Below are 12,147 nucleotides of genomic sequence, written 5' to 3'. Positions count from 1 at the left end.
CCATCCATGGCCCCACAAAGTCATGGGACCTCCTTGTCAACTTCCTCCTAGCCCTAGCTAAAATGGCCATCTATAAAACCAGGGAGAGGAGGTTGGCCGCCGGGGTCTCCTGTGACTGCGGGGCCTATTTCCGATCCTCTGTCCAGTCACGTATCCGGGCAGAGTTCCTCTGGGCAGTGTCCGCTGGCTCCCTTGACACCTTTGAGGAGCAGTGGGCACTCTCTGGGGTTCTCTGCTTGGTGTCCCACTCTGGTTCCCTTTGTTTGACCCTTTGACCACACTCCTATCCCTGTTATTTCATTAGTTGTCCCCTGGAATTACTTGGTTATCCAGGTCCTGTGGATCCTCCCCTTAGGCTGGGGTGAGGTCCTATAGTAGTGGGCGGGCCATTTCCTGGTGACCAATAGGACTACTCTGCTGTTCCCAACTGGCCTGGGTCTATCACACTCTACCAAGAAACTGTGCAAGCGCATTGCCCAAGTTCTGGATGAGACCTTTGAAGAGATCATGGAGGCCGATTACTGCGATGTGAGAGAGCACATCAATGCCCTAATGCATCTAGGCATGCATGCAGTCCTAACAACTCCTTGCCCCAAGAGCCCGCACCGAAAAACTTCCTTCCCAAAATAAAAGCCACTTACTGGGAATCTCTTCTAGTGTTTGTCCTTCCCAAGCACCGGCTGCTGCGACTGGCTACCTTCATCCTGGCTTGAGAACAGCTCCTGGCTGCATGCATCTAGGGATGCCGGGCTGACTCCCTCCTCCTCAGCACCCTTGCTCCTGCTTTGCTCCTCCTCCTGCCTTGTTAAACTCGGCTCTGAAGTGTCCATAGTGGTACTTGGAATGGAGATGGGGTCACCCCCAGTATTGCGTTCAGCTCTTTGTAGAAACAGCAGGTCGCTGGGGCAGCACTAGAGCAGCGGGTTGCCTCGCGGGCTTTGCGGTAGGCATTCTGCACCTCCTTCACTTTAACCCTGCACTGCAGAGTGTCCCGGTCATGGCCCCTTTCCATCATGTTCCTTGATATCTGTCCGAAGGTATCGTAATTCCTACAGATGGAGCGCAGCTAGGACTGGACAGTTTCCTCCCCCCAAACACTGATGAGGTCCAGCACCTCGCCATTGCTCCATACTGGGGATCACCTGGCGCGTGGAGGCATGGTCACCTGGAAAGATTCGCTGAGAGCACTCCATGCCTGGCTGAGCAAACAGGAAGGGGATTTTCAAATTAGTAAATCTAGGGATGTCGTATAAAGGTTAAGTGTAACAATTGTGCAGTTATATTAGATAACATTATTAGTAAGAATTAGCCCTCTTGTTTTGTTACTAATGTTTTGAAGTATCTTTGACAATGCTTAAAATAAGAGAGGCATGCCATGCATCTGAAGAAGTGGGTTTTTTACCCACGAAAGCTTATGCCCAAATAAATCTGTTAGTCTTTAAGGTGCCACCGGACTCCTTGTTGTTCTTGTGGATACAGACTAAGATGGCTACCCCCGATACTTAAAATAAGAGAGATCATTCTAACCATATGAAGTCAGGATACTGATTTTATAATGAACTTGGAAGCTCTTAAAATTAGAATCAAACTAGGGGTAATTTCTTCCTGCATTTGGAAGTGGGATGGAATTAAGCTCCCCTGAAATTAAAGTTGAGTAAAAAGAAAGAAGAATAAAGCTTCCAGAAGATAATTACCAAGTTATAACAAAATATAAGAAAACATATTCTGTTTTTAAATGGCTCATGAAGAAGTAGCAACAGGAAATTGAGCCAAAATCCTTTTAAAACTACTAGGAGTCCAAGAAGAGGCTGAAAACCCTTTTGTGGAGCTCAAATGCCACCTAGTGAATGGGCAAGAAATTTGCAATGACATTTTAGTGGACTACATCCACCCTGATTGAATTGGCCCTGACAACACTGGTTCTCCACTTGTGAAGTAACTCCCTGCTCTCCATGTGTCAGTATATAATGCCTGCATCTGTAACTTTCACTCTATGCATCCGAAGAAGTGAGGTTTTTACTCACGAAAGCTTATGCCCAAATAAATCTGTTAGTCTTTAAGGTGCCACCAGACTCCTTGTTGTTTTTGTAGATACAGACTAACACGGCTACCCCCTGATACTTGATTTTAACTTGGCCAGTTAATGAGTGACAATCTTCAGTTAAAAGAAATGACTCCCCAAAAGAAAAAGGGCCAATGGAAAATTGCCAGGTATGTACTTTTGAGGTAGACCACCCCCCTCAATGCAACCAAATGGGGAGATGATACATAAAAAAAGATTGTCAAGCTCAAAACCTTTGTCCAGCAAAATCCTGCATCTGGCAAATCATGTTTGGCAGATTAACACCTGATTCAGAGGAAGCTGATCCATTCTATATAAGAAATGTTCTAGGAGAAAGTGATTTTCTTGTTCTCTAAGGAGGAGAACTTAAATCCTGGGATGCTAAAATCCAGAATCTCAGCTTGGGGAAAAAGACATTTCTCTTAAGACAGAATCCTAAGTCCCAACACGGAGAAAAAGACTGCACACCAAACCACAGAAGGAAGGGTGAGAAATTCCACCTGCTTAGAAGTACCTAAAGACTTTGGAAATCAATGCTTATTGCTAAAATTCCACAGGGAACATCTGTGCTTGGAAGGAAGTCAGAATTTGGCCTTGGAGAGCTTAATCATTGTTTCCTATTACCCTAAATCCACTGGTGTTCAGATCTGTTCCACAAAACCATACTCTTGGGCTGGTAGGTACTCCTAACTAGAAAACACTAAAGTCAAAAACCTAACAACTTCCATCCAATGATTAAAAAGTATCCTTATTTTGAACAGTGCAAAAGAAAGAAATGACACTAGAAATAGTAAAAAGCAATAGAGCCTTAACGTAACTTAAGATTGGGATAAATTCTCCTCCTAAGAACATAACTGGACTGAAGTTATAGGATTTGAATCTAAGAATATTGTAACTAAAACTGATTTAGTGTGGATTTAAACTGCGTGTGTTAACCTGGAACTGTCAGAGTTATTGTTCACACCTTATGTGTGCAGTCCTGAGCTCACTTTACTTGGTTTACTAAGTTATTTGTTTTAGGATTGAACCCAAGAAGGAACTTAGACGGTACGATGCTGAGCGTTACAGGACCCACACTGTGATCCACCAACCTGAGTTAGGTGCCAGATGTTCCTATACAATCAGTGGGGAGAGCTAGGCGGCTAAAACTGTGATCCAGCAAAACCAGCTTTCTAAGCAAGGAGCTACCTAGCAACCAATGGAAGATGCCAACTAGCCAGGTGTGTCCTAAATCCAGGCTGCGGGAAGGAGCCTAGCTCTGCTTAGCGATTCAGGAAAGGGAACCTGTCTTGGGAGATGGCTTAAGTTCCTAAGGCGTTTCTTGCAGGAATCAGAGTAGCAGCCGTGTTAGTCTGTATCCGCAAAAAGAACAGGAGTACTTGTGGCACCTTAGAGACTTACAAATTTATTAGAGCATAAGCTTTCGTGGACTACAGCCCACTTCTTCGGATGCATATAGAATGGAACATATATTGAGGATATATATATATATATATACACACACACATACAGAGAGCATAAACAGGTGGGAGTTGTCTTACCAACTCTGAGAGGCCAATTAATTAGGAGAAAAAAAACTTTTGAAGTGATAATCAAGATAACTCAGTACAGACAGTTTGATAAGAAGTGTGAGAATACTTACAAGGGGAGATAGATTCAATGTTTTTAATGGCTCAGCCATTCCCAGTCCTTATTCAATCCTTTGTTGATTGTGTCTAGTTTGCATATCAATTCCAGCTCAGCAGTCTCTCATTGGAGTCTGTTTTTGAAGTTTTTCTGTTGTAATATAGCCACCTGCAGGTCTGTCATTGAATGACCAGACAGGTTAAAGTGTTCTCCCACTGGTTTTTGAGTATTATGATTCCTGATGTCAGATTTGTGTCCATTAATTCTTTTGCGTAGAGACTGTCCGGTTTGGCCAATGTACATGGCAGAGGGGCATTGCTGGCACATGATGGCATATATCACATTGGTAGATGTGCAGGTGAACGAGTCCCTGCTGGTATGGCTGATGTGATTAGGTCCTATGATGATGTCACTTGAACAGATATGTGGACAGAGTTGGCATCGGGTTTTGTTACAAGGATAGGTTCCTGGGTCAGTGGTTTTGTTTGGGGAGTTAACAATATCTCAGTGGGTTTGGTCATTGTGTGTAGTGTGCTGGATATTTAATCACAGTACTTCTGATAATAGATTGATACGGGTTCTTTTAAATGTCCTTTTAAATTGAAGAGGAAGGGGTATGTAGTGTGCAAGAATTGGGAAGTTTCCCTTGAAATAGTTTGCGAGCCCTCTGGTGACACACTTTGTGTTCTATGTTTTAAGGAAGCTGCTGTCAGAAACCACCCACCTGCATCAGTGTATGTATGTGGCTCAGCCTTGCATATCTGTGTATACAGTAGAACCTCATAGTTACAAACACCAGAGTTACGAACTGACCAGTCAACCACACACCTCATTGGGAACCAGAAGTACACAATCAGGCACCAGTAGAGACAAAAAAAGAAGAAAGAAAGAAAAGCTAATACAGTACAGTATAAAGGTAAATAAAGAAAAAGCAGCATTTTTCTTCTGCATAATAAAGTTTAAAAGCTGTTTTAAATCAATGTTGAGTTATAAACTTTTGAAAGAACCATAACGTTTTGTTCAGAGTTACAAACAACCTCCATTCCTGACTGACTTTCTACTGTAATTAGTAAACACAGTTATTTAGGAGCCAGCTGTGCCCCGTGGCTTCTCCATACTGAGTTTGTTGTGTAAAGAGCAAAAAACATAACAGAATATTTTTCATTTCCTGTTTTTCTCTCCTTCTGTATTTATTTCCCCCTCCACATCCAGACCGTCCCCCAGCAACAACCTGACAATGGCTTTCCTGAGCTGTCTGCACTGCTGCTATTGTTCTTTTCTAACCCCAAGGAATGGAGGGGGGGCGGGGGGTGTGCAAATCTTATTCAGCAGCCTGTCGGGGTAAGAAGGGTGATGGGGGGAGTTTCAGGAGGGGCTTTAATCCATTTCGCACCTTGATTCCCTCCAGCTGCTTTCTTTACAGATGCTCTAGACTCTGCAATGCTGGAAGAATTCTTAGTCACTTTATTGCAGCCCCAATCCACCCACTCCCACCAGGACTAAACCCCAAGAGCCATTTTTAAACCCTGGCAGGAACAGTCCCTGAAGTTACCAAATGCTAGAAAAGAGCAGGATCCAAGGAACCGCTCTGGGGGATCCCCCTGATACTGTCCCCAGGGCAGCGCATCCCCCCAGGAGCGCGGGGACCAGGCAGAGGCAGGAACTGGCTTTTCCTCTCCCTGCTCCTCCCCAGGAAAGTCAGTCTGCCCCAGGGTGCTGCAGGGAATGGAGTTGGGCAGGGCTGGGAACCTCCCTCCCCACTAATTGCTCCTGCTACCCCTGCCAGTCTCTCCCCCGTCTCCCTCCCGCCCCCTCTCCCCTCCCCTCGGACTGGGAGACTCGGTCCCTGGCCCGGCCCAAGGGCATTCGCTGGCTTGGCTCCTGCAGGCACTCAGGGGGGCAGAGCTGGGCCGAGGAGGGGTCGTTGGTTCAGTCATTTCCTGCCCAGCCCCAGCTCTCTCCCCCGGGTCTCTCCCCTCACCTCAGGCTCCGGCTCAGGAGCTGGTGTCAGCAGAGCCCGGGGCTGCCCCAGGGGCTGGTTCCAGCCACCGCAGAAAGTCCCCCCCAGCTGGGCACAAAGCAGGGTTAATGTAGGTCTCTCCCCACACAGACCCCGCTGGGGAGCAGCAGCAACTCAGCCTGGGCTCCCGAATCACATGGGACTATGGAGGCAGCAGCAGCAGCGCCAGCCTCTGAGCTGCCTGACCCCAAAAGCTTAAACTGCAAATATCTCCTGGATTCATGGAGCGAGTTAAAGAGCCAGCGCAGCCTGCCCGTCCCCAGCCTCCGCAACACCCACAGCCCTCTGGTGGCAGGAGTTAATCAATCCCGCTCCCCACCTGCGCTCTGCTCTGGGGATGAAAACGTGGCCCAGGAGGGATCCAGCCAGAATCTTTTTCCAACTCTGGAAACATGTCCCACAGAGCAGCATCCCCTGCTGCCCGCCAGGGCTGTGTCTCAGCTCAGCTAAAGCAATGGCTCTCTGGTCCCCAGAGCAGCTCCCCAGGCTCCTGCTTCCCACCCAGACTGCTAGGAGAAGGGAAGTGAACACTTGCTCACGAGACGCCTTGCACAGGGCACCCAGATTGACAGGGCACCTTCAGCAGGGGCTGGGGGACAGATGGCTCTGACCCACCCTCTCTGACCTTTCAGTTCCTTCTCGGGACTCCAAGCATCATCATGCCCTGGTAGAGCTCTGGGAGACACAGACTTCACACCAAACACACAAACAAAAATATTAGGAATTTATTGTATAAAAAGAAACAAACATTCAGGTAAAAATTTCAATGAAATATAAAAGACTCCCCCAAAAGCTGAATTTCCAGAAACACAAGACCCTGCCCCTCCCCAGGGTCCAGAAACAAGGAGAAAATCCCTCCCAGGACAATTATTTCAGGAATAATCCCAGTGGGTCACAATCTCAGCTGAGCCCCTTCCTGAAAATAGGGATAAGGGATTCCAGCTACAGACCTGCCTTTCCATTCAGTAACACGCTCCCCCTGACAGAGAGAGCTGGGAAGGGACAGGAGAGCATCAAATAGTTATAATAATGGATGACAAAAAGGCTGAGGTGTTTAAAGCCTACTTTGTATCAGTATTCACTAGTCTGACCAGATACTTAACGTAATTAATATGAACAGCAAGGGGGAAGGAATTCAAGCCAAAACAGGAAAAGAACAGATAGAGAGGTAAAATGTATTGAAATTGGCATGGCCTGATAGAAATTGACTCTAGACTAGGGTACTTAAGTAACTAGCTGAACCAGTCTCTGAATCATTAGCGATTATCTATGAGAACTCAGAGGATGGGTGAGGTCCCAGAGCACTGGAGTAGGGAAACATTGTATCGGTCTTTAAAAAGGGAAACAAAGAGGACCTGGAGAACTATAGACTGGTCACCCTAACTTCAGCACCTGGAAAGATACTGGAACAAATTATTGAACAATCAGTTTGTAAGTACCTACAGGAGAATAGGCTTATAAGAAATAGCCAACATGGATTTTTCAAGAACAAAGCACGCCAAACCAATCTAATTTCCTTCTCTGACAGGGTTACTGGTGTAGTGGCCACGGGGAAAGCAGCAGATATATCTTGATTTTAGTAAGGCTTTTGGCACAGTCCCCTATGACAATCTCAGAAACAATCTAGGGAAATGTGGTCTAGATGAAATTACTATAAGGTGGGTGCAAAACCGTTTGAAAGGCCACACTCAAACAGTAGTTATCAATGACTCGTTGTTAAACTACAGGGACATAGATAATGGGGCTCCTCAGGGGTCAGTCATGAATCTGGTACTATTCAATATTGTCATTAATCACTAGCATAATAGACAGAGTCCTGTGGCACCTTATAGACTAACAGACGTATTGGAGCATACGCTTTCGTGGGTGAATACCCACTTCGTCTCTTTGTCGCTTTTTACAGATCCAGACTAACATGGCTACCCCTCTGCTACTAGGATAATAGAGTGGAGAATATGCGTATAACATTTACTGATGACACCAAGATGGGAGGGATTTCTAGCACTTTCGAGGACAGGATTAGAATTCAAAATGACCTTGACAAATTGGAGAATTGGTCTGAAATCAAGTCAGTAAAGACAAGTGCAAAATGGTACGCTTCGGAAGGAAAAAATCATTTGCTTTCTAACTATTAGGGTAGCTAAGCTCTGGAATAGACTTCCAGGGGAGGCCGTGGAATCCCCGTCATTGGAGGTTTTTAAGAACAGGTTAGACAAACACCTGACAAGGGTGGTCTAGGTTTACTTGGTCCTGCCTCAGTGCAGGGAATTGGACTTGAGGACCTCTCGAGGTTCCTTCCAACCCAGGGGTGCTGGAACAATTTGTATAGAGGGGGTGCTGCAAGCCATTGAACTAAACTATAAACCTTGTATAGAATAGAAACCGCCTCAAGCCAGGGAGTTTGGCAGCGCCCCTAGTTCCAGCATCTATGATCCAACCCTGCATTTCTGTGATTCTATGAAAACACAGTAATCACAATAATAAAAATAATGATGTTTTCCCTCCCAAGTACTTGCATTCTCCTGAGCTACAGAACACACAGTAATTACCGGCCCCTCACAACGCTCCAAGGAGTTGCACACTATTATCTCCACTGTAGAGATGGGAGAAATGGACACAGAGAGGGGACAGGAAGTGACTGGCACTAGTTCACACCCAGGAGTCCTAACTCATTTCCCCCACTGTCCCCTCTAACCACTAGACCACACTCCTAAAAGGGCATCCCCCAGAGTTCCCACCTCTCTGGGGAATCTCCACCATGAATTCCCCAATCTCCAGCTGCCCCCATCACTCACGACTGCATAGATGTCCAATACACTGAGCAGTGCTCCGACATCCTGTTAGTTCAGATCGGCAGCTGTTACTGCCTTGTAACTACAGCCCCAGAGGGCCCCTTGCTACTTCCCTGAATAACATTCCCCTGTCCCTATCCCGAGATGCCCTAGGAGCTGCAGAGACAACTCAGACAAACTGCAATGGGGCATTTTTACCTCTCTTCTAAACTGGAAAGGGCATGTAGAACCCACAGAAATGTCCTCCACTAATCCCATCACCTGCTCCCCTCAGACCCTGAAATCACACAGCTCCCTAGTGCTTCCTCCTTCTCTGCCACTGTCAACTATCCCCCATTGAAACCAGAACCCTTCATCCACTTGCTGCCCCTACACGGACCCTCCACCAATGAAGGACATTCACTCTTTGCTTCACGAGGGCACAGACCCATTGCCCCATACTGAGAGTTCCTGCCACCTGCTAGCCTGTGTGGAGTTTCTGATGGGACATTAGAGAGACCTTCCCCTGGTAGCTTTTCCCACAGACAGAACATTTATAGTTTCTCTTTCTGTGAGCTCTCTGATGTGAAATAAGTTCTGACCTCTGCTTGAAGCTTTTTCGACAGACAGAACATTTATATGATATCTTTCCAGTGTGCGTTTTCTGATGTTTAATGAGGTCAGAGCTGCTAGAGAAGTTTTCCCCACACTCAAGGCAGTTAAAGGATCTCTCTACCCTGTGTATTTTCCGGTGTGAAATGACGTGAGCCTTCCGACTGAACCCCTTCCCACATTCAGGGCAGTAATAGGGTTTTTCTCCCGTATGGATTATCTGATGATTCATAAGGTTTGAGCTCTGCTTGAAGCTTTTCCCACACTCGAGGCATTTATAGGGTCTCTCTCCAGTATGGATCCTCTGATGTCTAATAACAGCTGAGCTGTCACTGAAGCCTTTCCCACAGTCAGGGCAATTATAGGGCATCTTTCCAGTGTGCATTCTCTGATGTTTAATGAGGTGTGAACTCCAAGTGAAACTTTTCCCACACTCAAGGCAGTTATAGGGTTTCTCTCCTGTGTGGATTCTCTGATGTTTGTTTAGGTTTGAGCGTTCACTGAAGCCTTTCCCACATTCAAGGCAGTTATAAGGTCTCTCTCCTGTGTGGATTTTCTGGTGTGAAATAAGGGTTGAGCTCCGCTTGAAGCTTTTCCCGCAGTCGGGGCATTTATAGGGTTTCTCTTCTGTGTGCACTCTCTGATGCACAACAAGGGTGGAGCTCCGAGTGAAGGATTTCCCACACTCTGGGCAGTTATAGGGTCTCTCTCCTGTGTGGACTCTCCGATGAACAATCAGGGATGAGTCATTACTGAAGATTTTTCCGCACTCAGCACATTCATACAGTTTCCCTTTAGTGCAGATTCCTGGCTGGATCATGTCTTCAGGAAGGTCCTTCAAACCAACCCCCTGGTCAGTGGATTCACCCTGTTGTCTCTCCCCTGAGGAGGTTCCCTGCTGTGCCTCTGACCTGTGCTGATTTCCGCAGGCTTCTCCCTGCTCAGGGCTCCAGGACACATCCCCTTCAGATCTTCCCGATAATGTTCTCTGTGCTTCCATTTGCTCAGGACCTCCCTGCTGAGGATGCTCCTCCTTGTTCTCACTCACCATCCCATCACCTGATGTGACAGAGAGACAATTCAGACAGGAGTCAGTCCCTGCACTGGAAGAAGAGCGCAATGAAGCAGAGAAACTCCCAGCTGCCTTAGCAAGGGTTAAAGAAAGTGTTTGAGTTAAGCTAGCCCCATCCTGCTATACCTGCAAACAATGCCAGGACTGGAGGAAGGATAAAAGAAGGGACCCTGGCTCTGCTCAGGGCTGAAGGGATGGAGCAGTGACCTGCCAGCCAGGGCAGCCACCTGGAAGCCAGCACTGGCTCCCCAACCAAGGGGAGACCACGAATGAACCCCCAGCACCAGAGGTAACAGACAGAGCGGACCCCAGAGACATTGTGGGATCATCCTCACCTTGCCGGAAGGACCTTGGACCACATCAAGGCATTTCCCTAGACCCAAGAGGAAACCCTATGGGCAGCAAGCCACTGGCAGATTGTACTAGAGGGGCCATGCCCCCAACTGAATGGACTTGTAGGAAGTAGCCCAGGGCAGTGGGTTCTGACTCCCTGCCGGGAGGGACACCAACCCCACCCTGTTCAGGGGTTGATATACACAGGGCCATGCGCTGGGCCCTGTGGTGAGGGAGGGCCTGGGTGCCCCTTACCACTCCCCTGGCCTTAAAGACATTGTACACAGCCCAGTAGGGGACTGAGAGCCTGGCAATCTGACCACTAGGCTGCCCGACCACCCGAGCCCCTGTTACAAATAGGAATCTCAGAAAGTGGAACAGGAAAGGGGGGGGGACAAATTAAAGTACCTGTTGGGATAACTGAAAAAGCAGGATCTAAATCCTTCCCAAAACATTTCCCAGAATGTGGGGGGAGGGGAGACCAATTCTGCTCCCACATCCCATCCAAACATTCAAAGGCTCCCTGGGGTCAGTGAGGGTGGGTGGGAAGTCACGAGCGACATCTACCATGTGTATACACCACCGGCTGGGGACAATCCTGACCTGGGGACAGAGACCTGGAGATGCTCACAGGGCTTTTGTGAGAATCTCAGCTGTTTACACGCAAGGAGGGCCATCTCTCCCTGGTAGCTGCAGCCCTGGAGCTGGGGAAAGTTGCCTCTTTCTCTGGCCACTGCAGCCCTGCACGATCCAAATTCCCCCCACTCCCTCTTCTCACCCCACTGCCCTGTCCCACCTACCCACTATTCTCCCCAAGGCCACCACCTCACCTTACATGTCCATCTTCTCCAGGATCCAGGCACTTAATTACTAGAGCCACACCTTTGTGGCTCCACTAATTAGGTGGGTGGCCCTTCATTCCCTTGTGCGCGGCCGCCCAGGTGTGCACCTTAGAGGGACTATCCGCAGACCACCTGAATGGAGCTCGCAAACCACAGTTTGATAACCTCTGATCTAGACCATCCCTGACAGGTGTTTGGAGATTTTTAAGAGCAGGTTAGACAATGATGGAGAGTCCACAACCTCCCTAGGCAATTTATTCTAGTGCTTAACTACCCTGAAAGTTAGGAAGTTTTTCCTAATGTCCAACCTAAACCTCCCTTGCTGCAATTTAAGCCCATTGCTTTGTGTCCTATCCTCAGAGGTTAGAGAGAACAATTTTTCTCCCTCCTCCTAGTAACAACCTTTTCTGTACTTGAATACTGTTATGTTCCCTCAGTCTTCTTTTCTCCAGACTAAACAAACCCTATTTTTTTCCCCCCATCTTCCCTCATAGGTCATGTTTTCTAGAACTTTAATGTTTTTTGTTGCTTTTCTCTGAGCATTCTCCAATTTCTCCACATCTTTTTTGAAATGTGCACAGAGCTGGGCACAATACTCCAGTTGAGGCCTAATCAGCGTAGAGTAGAGCGAAAGAATTACTTCTTGTTTCTTGCTTATAACACTCCTGCTAATACATCGCAGATCACTTTGAATCTTAATCTTATCCTCCAAGGCACTTTGCAACCCCTCCCAGCTTGGTATTGTCCACAAACTTTATAAGTGTACCCTCTATGCCATTATCTAAATCTTTGATGAAGGTATTGAATGG

The 12,147-nt window shown here is 47.3% G+C and overlaps 1 protein-coding gene across 5 annotated transcripts in view; it reads right to left on the bottom strand.

Moving 5' to 3' along the window:
• The window catches only part of LOC128848303 (zinc finger protein 239-like), a 51,120-nt gene that overhangs the window by 11,244 nt on the left and 27,729 nt on the right, over window positions 1-12,147 (bottom strand). For 3 of the 5 annotated variants that reach the window (XM_054048217.1, XM_054048218.1, XM_054048216.1), the window contains exon 3: window positions 6,418-10,150. In XM_054048217.1, the coding sequence (XP_053904192.1) occupies window positions 8,961-10,142 (1,182 nt within the window). In that variant the 5' untranslated portion in view covers window positions 10,143-10,150 and the 3' untranslated portion in view covers window positions 6,418-8,960. Of the gene's footprint in view, window positions 1-641; window positions 1,200-6,417; window positions 10,151-12,147 lie in introns of those variants that run through there. The other 2 variants (XR_008447002.1, XM_054048220.1) reach the window with 2 other exon arrangements.

This window comes from Malaclemys terrapin, chromosome 13, assembly GCF_027887155.1.
Source record: "Malaclemys terrapin pileata isolate rMalTer1 chromosome 13, rMalTer1.hap1, whole genome shotgun sequence".
Lineage (NCBI taxonomy): Eukaryota > Metazoa > Chordata > Testudines > Emydidae > Malaclemys > Malaclemys terrapin.
This window is presented reverse-complemented; position numbering and strand designations above follow the sequence as displayed.